The following is a 12,559-nucleotide window of genomic DNA, read 5'->3' as shown; positions in this document are numbered from 1 at the left end:
CTGAGTGTGCAAGAATAACTGCACTGCTACTGCCTCCATTACCCCACACACTAGATTCTTATTTTCATGCACCCTCCTCTGTCTTCTTCTCCCCAACTGAGAATGAATGAGAGCACACCGGGGGGTAGAAAATAATGGATGGGGACAGTTGGGAACATTGTCTGCAAAACACCATAGGGACTTGTGTTTACCAGAAAAAACAAACATGCACATTCCATTATGTGGCAGTCAAAAACTAAGCAATCAATGTTTCTGTATGGGAGACAATTGAATCAACAGCCCACTGTGTTGTCAAGCTTTTAATGGCTGTGAATTTGAGAGCGGAATTGCTTCCACATACAGGGCACACCTGGATGTGAGTGGAGGCAAGTCAAATAGTTTCCCTGATAAACAGCGTAAAAATACAATAATGTGAGTCAGTTTGTCACTCTCACTTTGTTTCTCTCACACACACACACACACACACACACACACACACGCATGTGCGCGCACATATCAAAGACCACAGCTTTGACCGACGCAGGCTGAATATGAGTCTGACACATTTACTAACCTATGATTCATTATTGTGGACTTCCTTAATGTTTGTGATGGGGGGGATTCATGCGTAGTGTTTTTAATTGGGTGTTTTATGTTTTGCAGAAAACCCAACATGAGCAATACATTTTACATTGCGTGTTGAAGGAGTTTTGACGTATCAAAGCAGAAGAGTAATTACAGTATAAGGGAGGCATATTTTTAGTAATGCGAGCCTTCTTGACTTACTGTAACTGTCAAAAGCATTGATGTTAAAGATACAAGATTACATAAAGAGCTGTAGTAGATATAAGACAAATATACTCAACAAGAACGACTGCTTGGTTGTCAATAAGAGCTCAAAAATAACAGGTGATGGATTTCCTTTTAGACTGACATCACTGTGCTGTTTTAATCTCCTTAACTCAGATTAAAGAGTTCAGAGAAATAAAACAGCTGGGATTCCAGATTCCAGAAAATGAAAAACAAAAATGAAAAAACAAGCACACCAATTGTGTTTAGCAGCCTGATCGTTTTCTCTTTCTCTCAGTTCAATTAAAGTTGTCGGTGATACAGAACATCATTTGAATATGTCTGAAGTGTCCTCTGAAAGGTTGAAGTTAAGCCCCTTTTTTTATTTTTGTGCGATGAGCATCTTTAATCCTATGCGTCCCTCTGGTGCCTTAATGACACATTAGGCTCTTTAGGCAGCACAATGACTAATGTTGTCATGTCCTCTGCTTTGGCATAGAAGAGCATGCCTGTGCATGCACATCAACGTGAGAGTGCTTGTATGGCACATAATGGAAGGCAACTAAATGAACTAAACTATCCTGATTTCCTCTCCTCCCCCTTTTGTTACTCAACAATTCTTTAAAAGACATTTTATGTGTGTTTCAGAAGATGGTTTGCAAAAATAATAGATCCAGACGTCCACAGTACAGTAGTGTGGGTAGGGTCAGGTGGGGTTGTGTCTTATTTAATCTCAAACTTATTGTTCACATTATAAGAAACAGTTTTCTTATATTCAGTTTGGTGCAAACACTGTGGCATTGTGTGATTGCTACAAGAAGAGAGGGTGGATAACTGCACTGGTACTTTTATCTACGAGAGAAATGAATCATTCGTAATGTTTAACATCCATATGCAAGAAAACTCGTATTATATGAGCCATGGCCAAGGGCAAGCCAGCAATACATTAGCCAGAAAGGGAGATTTCAATGAGCAGCACTTTTACATCAGTGATCTCACACGCATGTGAATTCCACACAGCATGCACCCACATCGAAACGCATGTTGAGCTTGGAGTGTGACAAATCCAAAATGAATGAATTGCTAAAAGATTTCTGTGTCCTCAAGTTGGCCTCTCCTTCAACGGCAAATCTTCTGTAAGTCAAAAGAAGAGAAAGTGGGTTTGGACTAACTTTCAATAGTGTTGACTGCTTTCTGACTGATTCTTTGCTACAGCTCACGTACTGTGTGAGCCAAAGAGAATGTCAAAGAAAGCTCAGACCGTCAATGTCTCTGTGTTGTGGGCCTGAGACTACAGTAGCAGCCCTCTCTCTCTGCTTTTCTCTCCGCGTGATAGGAGGCATGTTCAGAACTAATGTGGAAAAAGTCATTCTTCAACCTGAAAGTGACCAAGGCATTGAAAGTGACAACCATTGTTAACCTTGGGGTGAATTAACTATGAGGTAGGCGTTTGATTGGGTCTCATTTAGTTCTTTGTGGCGCATAGATATGAGGCGCTCTGTTCTACTTATCGAAAGGTTAGGACAATAGTGCAGCAACACAGAGATAAGCAACCACATCTTATTAAAAAAGGATAACGACTAAATAGATCCTCTACTTAAAGCCCTGTTGTTTTCCGATCAGTCTGTCTCAAATAAATCCTCATTTGAGGATTCAACAGGCATGGATGAGTGGGAATAGTTGTCACCAGGTATGTGTTTTTCTGCAAAGGCTGATGAGCATTGTGGTCGTTCGCTTTCATGCTAAGCTGGGCAGAACTGTCAGACGTTTGCATGGCAGCGACACAACTTTGACAGAAGAGCACCATGTCTTACAATCTGTTGATCATCCTGCTAACTGTTTTATAATCCCTCTGCCAAATTTCTTTAATAAAAGAAGCCACAACTGCCTCGCAGGTATTAAATTAGACGCTCTGATTGCTTGTCTTTTCGTGTTACCTTGTTAAAATTAAGCACAGCATTAGCATACAACATGAATCGCACCAACCAGAGACAACTTCCTCTTTATAAAGGATGTATTTTATATTTATACACAGTATAGCTATGGTTTCAAGAGAGAGATGAGCCGCACCTTTTCATTGTTGAGTTGTCAAAATCAGTCATTAACATGAATGATTGTTTCTAGACCTTTAGTTTGAACTGTGTTCGTATTTGACTTCATGCAGCAGCTGATTGAAAGCACATGAGGGAGGGTTAGCGGCATAGCAGTAAATGTAGACGAGATCCAAGATGGAGTACAGCCTTTAGCTGTCTCCCAACTCCCACTATTCTTTCTGCTTCTAAGAGCTTTGTTGTGGTTGTTGTCCATTCATTTTGCTCTTTTACTTTTCCTTACTTTAGATCAAAGGATACCTTAAACTGTTATATTCTAAGTATTAATGCACCTGAAATTCCACAGTTTTCAAACAACCATAGAGTTTAGTGCCGTCATTCAAACGTCTGTCTTTTCTGACAGTAACAGAGACTGCGGGGACATTAGGGAACAATCTTTATCACACTGTGGCAACTTGTTAAGCATTTTGGAAATATCTGTTTAATAAAATAAGTGACATTTTTCCTTTTATCTTAAAACTTAAACTTTATTCACATACAGTAAGTTCAGTACAGCACCGTTAGGATTTTACCACTTTCCACTGCCAGAGACACGTATGCATTTACTCTAGAGGGATCAGAGTACCCAATCATTCATATGTGTCCTGGAGCAGAAATGGTTCACTCCAAGACACTGACAGCAGCTTTCTAACCTTCGGGCTAAGCTGCCATCCCAAGTTTGATAGTAAAAGTGGAAGTCTAATAACTGGAGTAGTATAAATCACCCAACTCTTCTCCATGGTTTCTGAACAAAAACAGTAGAGCTTGTAAGTTGTAAATGGGGCACCCAGATGGCATTGCGGAACATGGAGCCTTTTTCTTTCTGTATGAAAGTCGGCAAGAGATCCTCTCCTTGTATCTGCCTTAGTGACTCCTACTGGTTAGTTGGGATGCGTGTTTACTGGAGAGTAGGATAATCGTGAATAGCAAGAAGCTCCGTGCTGCTCTCCCTGTGGTACTCCCCCCGTCAGGTGAAAAGAAGCAGTTGGTTACTCTGTGTGTGTCAGGTGAAGCACATGGTAGTTCTACACCCTCCTAATGTCACCTGTAGGAGTTGGCAGTGGCAGGACGTGCTGCACACAGGTTAATTGGCGGCAACTAAATGGATACTTGCCCGATAGTCTAGTTGCTAGGTAACATACCAAACAGATTGAGTCATGTCACTGACTGAGTTTCTGTTTTCCTGTTTTGTTTTACCAGTAAGATCTCTTGAAGTCCGACAAATTTCAATCTCCCTGGTTAAATGTTCCCACCATTAATACCATTCATCACATTGGTTGTAGGGCTATAGAGAACGGTACACAGAACGGGCACCGTGTTTCAAGACGGGTCGGTCTAGTTGAAATCGCCCAAAATTTCTCCCATTTGTCCGGGACATTGACATCTTCTAGGACACGTGGACTGGCTTGAATCTAATCTAAACGGAAACCCTAATGTCAACACATGTTCTATGACAAAGTGTATTTTCAGAATTGTCAAGCTACACTAAATATGCCCCATAAGCTTTACTTCAACAGGGAAATGTACGCTCTGCATATGTGGTGCAATGTTGGGAGTGAAACAGATGAGATTGTAATGGCATGTACAATAATTGTGGTAACATTGTATTTGTGCTTCTTTTCGCAGACTGGCAGGAAAGAGAAAGGTGACCCATTGAACTCAGCCATTGATAAGATGACCAAAAAAACCAGGGACCTGCGCAGACAGGTGAGTGCATCTTTCATGCTACATCTCAATCTCCCTTTTCAACACTGTCTCTAACGTTTCTGAAATTAAGTCACTTTAAAGGTTAGGGTTGACAATATTCTATTTCTTTGTTTTGTTTATGAAAAGACCTAAACCAACAATGTTTTTGTCCATCTCTCAATACTTTCTTGTACTGACAGTGGCACTCAGCTCCGAGCCCGTTCTTTCCTTCTGAGGACATAAATCTTTAAAAACAGGTCACAAATATAAACATACATTTCTTTTTAAAGACTAAATCATTTCCTAAAACAGCTGGGCACTGTAGTTTTTTCCTCAAACAGGAGTAAGAAGTGTATTTGTTGGGGACTAGTATTTACTAACCTGACACACCAGATGGTTTATTACGCATGGAAAAGGGCAGGCAAAAATACTTGACGGGTGATTGGATTAACCATCTGTCTGTCACCGTCTATCACAGGCTAACTTCAACCAATCAGATCAACGATCCATATGACTAGGCCTAAGTGCCGTTCTTTGCTCTTCTTTCAGCGAATAAATACTCTTCAGTTCTGATTATAACTGATGCCACAGCAGCATCCACGCTATCCTCTTCAGGAACCGCCATTGTTATAATGTGCGAACAGTAGCGCCCGTAGCTGCCAGTAGCTCCTCACAGGAAGCTGATTTGTCCGAACCACTTTTGTTTTTGACACAAACACATTACTTGAAGCCTGACAAGATGGATTTTCGTGTGATCTTGTGATAATGCGAGCATCCAGCTGACGTGCAAGGTAAGGTGTTTACAGCTGGAGGACAATATATGTGGACCAACACATATGACCACTTCAATAAATTGGTTTGGTGCACGCACATGAAAGGTGTATAACCTCCACACAGACAGGATCAGTACCAAGACTCAAAACCTGAATTTTCTTGCAGCGAGGTATCGCCTGACACACTGTGTCATTATGTTTGAGCTGTTAATATCCGGTTTGACCACTTATTAGAGCAGCATTTAAATTGCTTTGCCTTTTGGAACAGTATTCCATGCTTAAATTGTATTTGTAATTAGCTAGACATCGTGAACTAAGTACTAAGAAAAAAATGGAAATTGAGGATTTTGAATCCTCTTTTAATGGTCACAGGACACGCAGAGGAATTTAGAATCGGCATTCAACCCATCCTACTATTAGGAGCAGTGGGCAGATATTATATTATCAGCGCTCGGGGAGCAGTGTGAGAGTCCTGTGGCTTGCTCAAGGACACCTCAGCAGTGCCCAGGAGGTGAACTGGTACCTCTCAAAGTACCAGTCCACACTCTATACTTCAGGAATTCAGTGATATTAATCCCTGCTCCTCTTTTGATTCTCAAACTCAGAAGTGTTGTATCAGCAAGCTGCAATAAAACTACCTTCAAAGGTTCCCTCGAGTAGTGATGATTAGGTAGATATGCAACTTCAGAACTCAAAAACAATATTGATGTATTTTTCATCTTCACCGAGGACGACATTAATCTGGCTTTTTCCACTGTTGGATTTTTCAGAATATGAATGAAAACCAGTTGACACCATGCTTGAAAAACATAAGTGTCTGTTGATGAAATACAATCATTCAAGCATGCTTCTGAGGTACTCTTTCAATCCTAATTAATTAAAAATCTAATTCTCATGACTTGTACCACATATTTTAAGTAAAGATTGGAGTACATTTGAGCAGGCATCTCACCACAGAAAAAGCAAACACATTCATAAACCATCAAACCATCAGTTCTGGTCCCTGGATACAATTTCACTCCCAAACAACCCTTTCTTGTCATGCAGTGCAAGATATTTTTTTTGTTGCAGGAGAGGCACTCTGGCAAAATTGACAATAGCAACTACCTGCACAGAGTAGCTGTGGCTGTGTCCTCTCTGACCTCTTAAGACTAGGGGATCATTTCAGATAGGAGGCTTTAACTCACCCTCCCGTTGGGCATTTGGTGGCCTGCCTGACAGGCTGGCAGGTGGTACTCACTCTGACAGGATGTTCTATTGACTCAGGGTTTGGTTTGACAGAATAGGCGGTCTGTTTTAGCTTCGAGTTTAGATGGGAGGGCAAACTCGCAGCACACATACAGGCTTCACATAGAGCTGTGATACTGTAATTATGAGTTTAACAAGTCAGTGGTGCTGTGTAGAGACACAAGACCTTCCTGAGGGGAGGAGCACTATTGTGCGTCTGAGCATTTCATTCTCCACCATCTCCATTGTGAAAAGGAGGGATCAAATATTAGAGACACACAAGCAAAAGTGACAGACAGCATTTGTGAAATGGGGAGCAGGTAAGACCGAACAAGCCTTGTGACAACACCGCCAGACAAATGCGTCATTGTTTTCTCTTTCATGCTGTTGTTTGTACATACAAGACAATGCTAAGCTGTCTGTTATCCAGAGCAAATTCGGTAGACGTCGAGCATGTCGTTCCCACCCCCATTTAGTTTTTCTTAATAAATGTAAATTTCAACAACACTACCCAGTCTGATGGAGACGATGCACGGCAGCAAATCATGCAGCATATAAATGTTAAAAGAATGTTTCCTTACCAATATGACATTAAAAGTCGATTTTCCATCCAAACAAGATAACTGAAGGATGTGCAAGGAAAGTTGAACCAACTACATGACTCAAGAATTACAGCCTGACAACGTGTTGTTATCTCCGTCTCCATCCACAATGATTACACGGTTGCTTTATATTTTTATAAAAGATATCAATCATTTGCTTTCCCTGAAGAGAGACCTTGAATTGTCACTGATGTGCGTATTCAAAGCCACGCCCCTTTTTGACACATACCTCCTTTTTTTTGCAGTTCAACGTGCATGAGCACAAAGACGGGCACACACAAACACAAACACACACACATACACACACACACACACACACACACACAGACGATGTGAAAAATGTAAAAGGAAGAAAAACGAAGGGCTAACCCCCTCGGCTCCTTGAAAGCTTGACCGTGTCCTTCAGCACGGCAGCACACTGAAACAAGCCAACACAAAAAGATAAAAAACATCTAGACTAGACTGTTAAAAAAAAAAAGCGAAACTCTATGTACTTTTTTTTTCACCTGACATTACATCAAGACACCAATCTCTGGTTTGTCCAGACCGAAAACTTCATCTCTATAAGTCAGTGCCCCGTATGCCTTAGCAGACTTTTAGCAGCAGGTGACTCTCTGCTTTCCTGCTGTAGCTACATCTGGTGCTGGCAGCAGTGGGGCTTCTTTCATGCTGACCCTCTGATCCAGGATGTAGACCGTAATAATGGCAGCAGTGATCCCTTCCACTCCAAGCATTGCAATTACAATAACAATGAAATGCTAATGAATGTATTATATATTGTGCCTTTCAAAACACCACTTAATAATTAACAAAATATGAAATAAAGTAATTTCAAGATAAAACATATGATAATTATCTGTCATAAATATGTCGATGTAATTATGCAGGCATATATCGAAGCAATTACACAAAATAAATGCAAAACACAAAAACAACAAGAGAATGGCGAAGGGAAAACTAAGGCATTTGGAAATATACACAATTAGGATTCAAATGTTTGTATCACCTCTGGTCTCTCTCTCACACACACACACAAACACACACACAATGTTTTCAAATCAATTAAAAAATGATCCAGTAGGTAGTGCAGGGAGCCTAAAATAGAGGCGATACAATCCTATTCCTTAAATTAGTTATAAAATCGGCAGGAAGGAGAGAGGCATTTCTGGCTCAGGAATGAATAAATATCACTACAGTCGCACAAACAGGATAAAGTAAAAGCATCGATAACACCCACCTCAGGGATAAGGGTTTAAATATTTGAAATCTTAATAAATGTTCATTTAAAATTAATCATCAAATCAGAGAACTGAACAAATAGCACTTTGAGCTTTGCAGCTAACGGATATCCTCTACAAGTAAAATATATATTGTATTTGTTGATAATATGGCCAAAGTATTTGGAGAGTAATAAGAAACCTTAATCTGATGATTATGCCACACCAAAAGTAACAGAAGAAGAGGGTGCGATACCTGTAGATTACGCAGCAGTTTCTTTTTTCAAATGGCAAGGTAAGATTTGAAAAGTGTAGGACTGTGTCAGGAAGTAAAACCAGCAGCTATGTCGTAGTGAGATCCAATGGCGTCACAACCGAGCACGATGCTCCAGTATGCCGTTCCACTGAACAGTGTCACCTTTATTTAGCTGATTTTCAAAGCAGGAGATTTTTGAACTTCTAAAGAAATGTATTTATTTATATGTTACACTCCAAAAGCAGCCAACATTTTATGACTACTTGAATTGCATTGCACATTTAGGCAAGGTAAGCCGAGTTTATTTATATAGCACATTTCAACAACAATGCAATTCAAAATGCTTTACAAACACACAGACACATTATAAAATGACATTTAAATACATATAAAAAAGTTAAACTAGAATAAGACAGGTATAAAACACAAGAATAAAAGTTACAGTGCTGTGGAAGCTATAAATAATTATTTGTATTTAATAAAAAGTAGCGGCAAAGAGAAAAAGTCTCCAGCCTTGATTTAAAAGAAGTGAGAGTTACAGCAGTTTTCTGGGAATTTGTTCCAGATTAACACGGTTTAAAGGATGAAAGTGAAATTAAAGTGTTCAATAATTCCGATTTACTAATGTCTGTCCACTATACTGATGTTGATCTGATATAGATAGTGATGGTGATGTTTACACTAAATGAATGCAACACGTTTTGATACTCATGCATAGCTTGAGTGTCACTGAACATTTGACAAGAGAAATATGGTCCGTGCATTATGTGAGGCTACCCAGCACAGTAGATGTGGTGTGGGTGCAGAATTCAGGGAGGTGGATGGACATGTAGCGACTTTGGCTTTCATGCAGTAGTTTGCCTACAGTCATGGAACAGTTGCCTTTTTTTTAACTGCAACCACAACCTTTCCTAAGCTTGTTACTGAACATGGTTTATTTTCCATAAATATGATCTTTGCCTAGCTTTAACCGTACAGCAGTCACCATGTGAAGTTATTGTAGAAAGATAGAATAAAAAAACAGACAATGCATTGCACATAAACAATTAATTTGGAGTTAGGTAGGCTTTTTCAATTGTCTGGAGGTAGATTTGAGCTACTTCATACTACTACTTCAACTTTTAACTCAAACAGGAAAGCTTATACCACTGTTTTCATTTTGAAACTTGGAGGGATAGCATATTTTAATACTGTGTTGTGCCGGCTAGCTTAGGCATCAAAGGCCAAAGTTTGAACTTTGAAAGTCCCAAACTCCTACACTTTAAATCTACAGAATTTACTCAAATCAAACTTGCACAAAAATACTGATAATCCTGAACTGTTCATGACCTTAAACAACTCACCATCTGGTGAAGTAGCTTAGTAATTAGCTCAACAACTCAAGCTTCAAAATTAGTAATCCAAACTGGAAGTTGTTTAGGATAGTGGCCATTTTTAAAGTTCAACTAAACAACAAATGATGAATCTTGTGAATTTCTTTTTATATCATGACATGTGAATGTAAATGCATTTACTTTCCTGTTTCATCACAAAAACACCAACACATCTCACGTCTCAGTCTCATAAGCATTAAACATTATATACTCGTCAAGTCTTGTATCACTTGAGAGAATCTGAATCGGATAGTTATATAGGCCATCACTCACTTGCCATTTTTTGCATGAATGTCAATAATAGTTGCATTTCATTGCAACAAGAGTACTATCCATCGTATAAAGTGCCGTTCAAGTTAGGAGTCTTTGAAACATTGAAACCAGTGGTTGTTTTGGTGAGTACCCTTGGAGCAGAGGCTCAGATAGCCTCTCTAACAGACAATAACATGGAGTAGTAATTTCGCAAAAAGAACAGTTATAAAAATGTGTACTTTACTCAACATATACTATAATGCCTATTTAAAAAAAAAAGAAAGAAAAGTTACAGCACATCCATAGCTGCCATCAGACATGAGAATGCTTCAGCCTCTGGACCGTTTTGACAGTTTCACACACGAGGAAGAGCTGATACAGAACAAGTCCAACAACCACTTTACGTCTTAATGTTACTTTCTATGCATATGTTTGCACATTTATAGTTTATTTTTGCTTTTAAAACCATGACTGTAATCAACAGTGCAAAAAAAAAAGAAAAAGACATATTTTTTACTATGAACAGAAAATGTGAGGTGGAATTGGCAGCAAAGAAATGACAAAAAGCGTAGCATAATTCTTAAGATTAACATTTTTCCTCCTTTTAATTAGTATTCACTAAGTAACCGACCCGACATAGTTGTTGGAAATGAGCCATGTGTTCTACCCCCTGTCATCCTGTCTGTAATGAATGCATCTGTCAAATCATCTCTCTGGGCCGTATTTTGACTGATGGCTGATTCCAGGATTCCCTATAGCACAACTGCCTCACATATTTTTTCTCTCTTTCTCTCCCGCTCTTTCTGCTGTGGGATGTTGAAATCATTTCCATTTCTGCCATTAGTTTGTTGATTAGTACAGCTGTGTTTAATTGTTGAGGGTTATCATGTTAAGGAGGAACATCTGCCACAAAACTCTTTGTTTAGACTAACAATTCAACATGATCTGTGAATCCCTATGCTCTTTTCATGCTAATTTTTTATTTGCATTAAAGCTTCATTAGCTGGAGTATTGCAAGTTATCTCCGGCACTGAAAAATACACAGCAATTCTTGGAGCCAGCTCGTTGTTATAGCTACAGGAATATGAAGGTATATTTGTAGATATCAACATAACTTTTAGTGATCGTCAAGAAACAGTAAACACCAAAGACTGAAAAATAAATGTGACTTAAAGCAGCTTTCCTTGGTATATTTATATTAACAATTATTCATGTGGATTGTTGTATACTGAAAGGGGTTGTGAATAAAAACAAAAATGCAGAACATTATTACCTCAGCAGTTCCTCTCAGCTCTATGAAGCGTTTCAGCTCATTGTTTTGGCATCTTTGCTGTTACGGTTAACTCTTACCGCTCTCATCAACATCAATTCCAGATGCAGCAGACAGCTGTTTAGCTTTATAGAATGAGTATGCTAGATATTTCCCTCAGTAGTTGTTAGAGACAAATAGCAATATACTACAAAACCATTTAGTCCGGTAAGGGGCCCAGCTTGCTGAATCCAAACTGCATCACCACAACTCACACAGCGCTATTGCCGGTCTATCGGTCAGGGGAAGATTCTGCAAAACCCCACATTGCATTCAATAACGATGTCTGTGCTCGTCATCAATTCCACCAAATGTTCTGCTCATCAAGACAAGCTATTCCAGCTGATTATACACACATTAACAGTTCAAAATGTGTGTAGTATTATATGATTATTTAGTAGTTAATGGTTAGTAGTGCAACCTGGATTTCTTTTTAACTGCCACAAGCAGACAAAAGGTTGGGGAACACTTTCCTAAAGGCTTGGTCCCTCAGTAAGAATGAAGCAGCCCTGAAGGTTGAGAAGGGTGCCTCACTGATAAATCACCCAGGGAATACTCTGCTCCCTCTATTGGTGTTCAACAGTCCAATAATCTCTGGCTTTTGTCCCGAAGTAAGCATGGCTGCCAGGGCTCTGCCTGCCACCACGAAGACTGATTTGGTTTGTGATTTGAATTTTCTTATATGATTGTAGTCAGTGGAACTGGTCAATAAAGTTGGTTACTTAAAATGCAATTCTACTTGAAAGGGCACACTCAATAACATAGTTCGATCGGATTATCAAAATCTTATCATTATTCAAAGAAAGTGCGATAGATTCAGGTGATTAACAATCAGCGTGTCATGAACTATATCTGCCAGTTCTCCATAAACTCTCCGATGTGAAAGCACAATCAATGCACCGTCTTCCTTGTTTCCAAAACTGTATTCCCCTGGCTAGTGTTTTATTTTGCAGGGCACATTCAATGAAAGCTCTGAGATGAGGGATCTAATGTGTTTGTCCTTAGA

The 12,559-nt window shown here is 39.4% G+C and overlaps 1 protein-coding gene across 1 annotated transcript in view; it reads left to right on the top strand.

Moving 5' to 3' along the window:
* The window catches only part of ctnna2 (catenin (cadherin-associated protein), alpha 2), a 279,750-nt gene that overhangs the window by 195,575 nt on the left and 71,616 nt on the right, over window positions 1–12,559 (top strand). The window contains exon 8 of the mRNA XM_029429381.1: window positions 4,485–4,565. Coding sequence (XP_029285241.1) covers window positions 4,485–4,565 — 81 coding nt within the window. The remainder of the gene's footprint in view (window positions 1–4,484; window positions 4,566–12,559) is intronic.

The sequence above is a fragment of the Cottoperca gobio genome, chromosome 1 (genome assembly GCF_900634415.1).
Source record: "Cottoperca gobio chromosome 1, fCotGob3.1, whole genome shotgun sequence".
Lineage (NCBI taxonomy): Eukaryota > Metazoa > Chordata > Actinopteri > Perciformes > Bovichtidae > Cottoperca > Cottoperca gobio.
The sequence above is the reverse complement of the archived record's forward strand: the minus strand, read 5'-3'. Positions and strand labels throughout refer to the sequence as shown.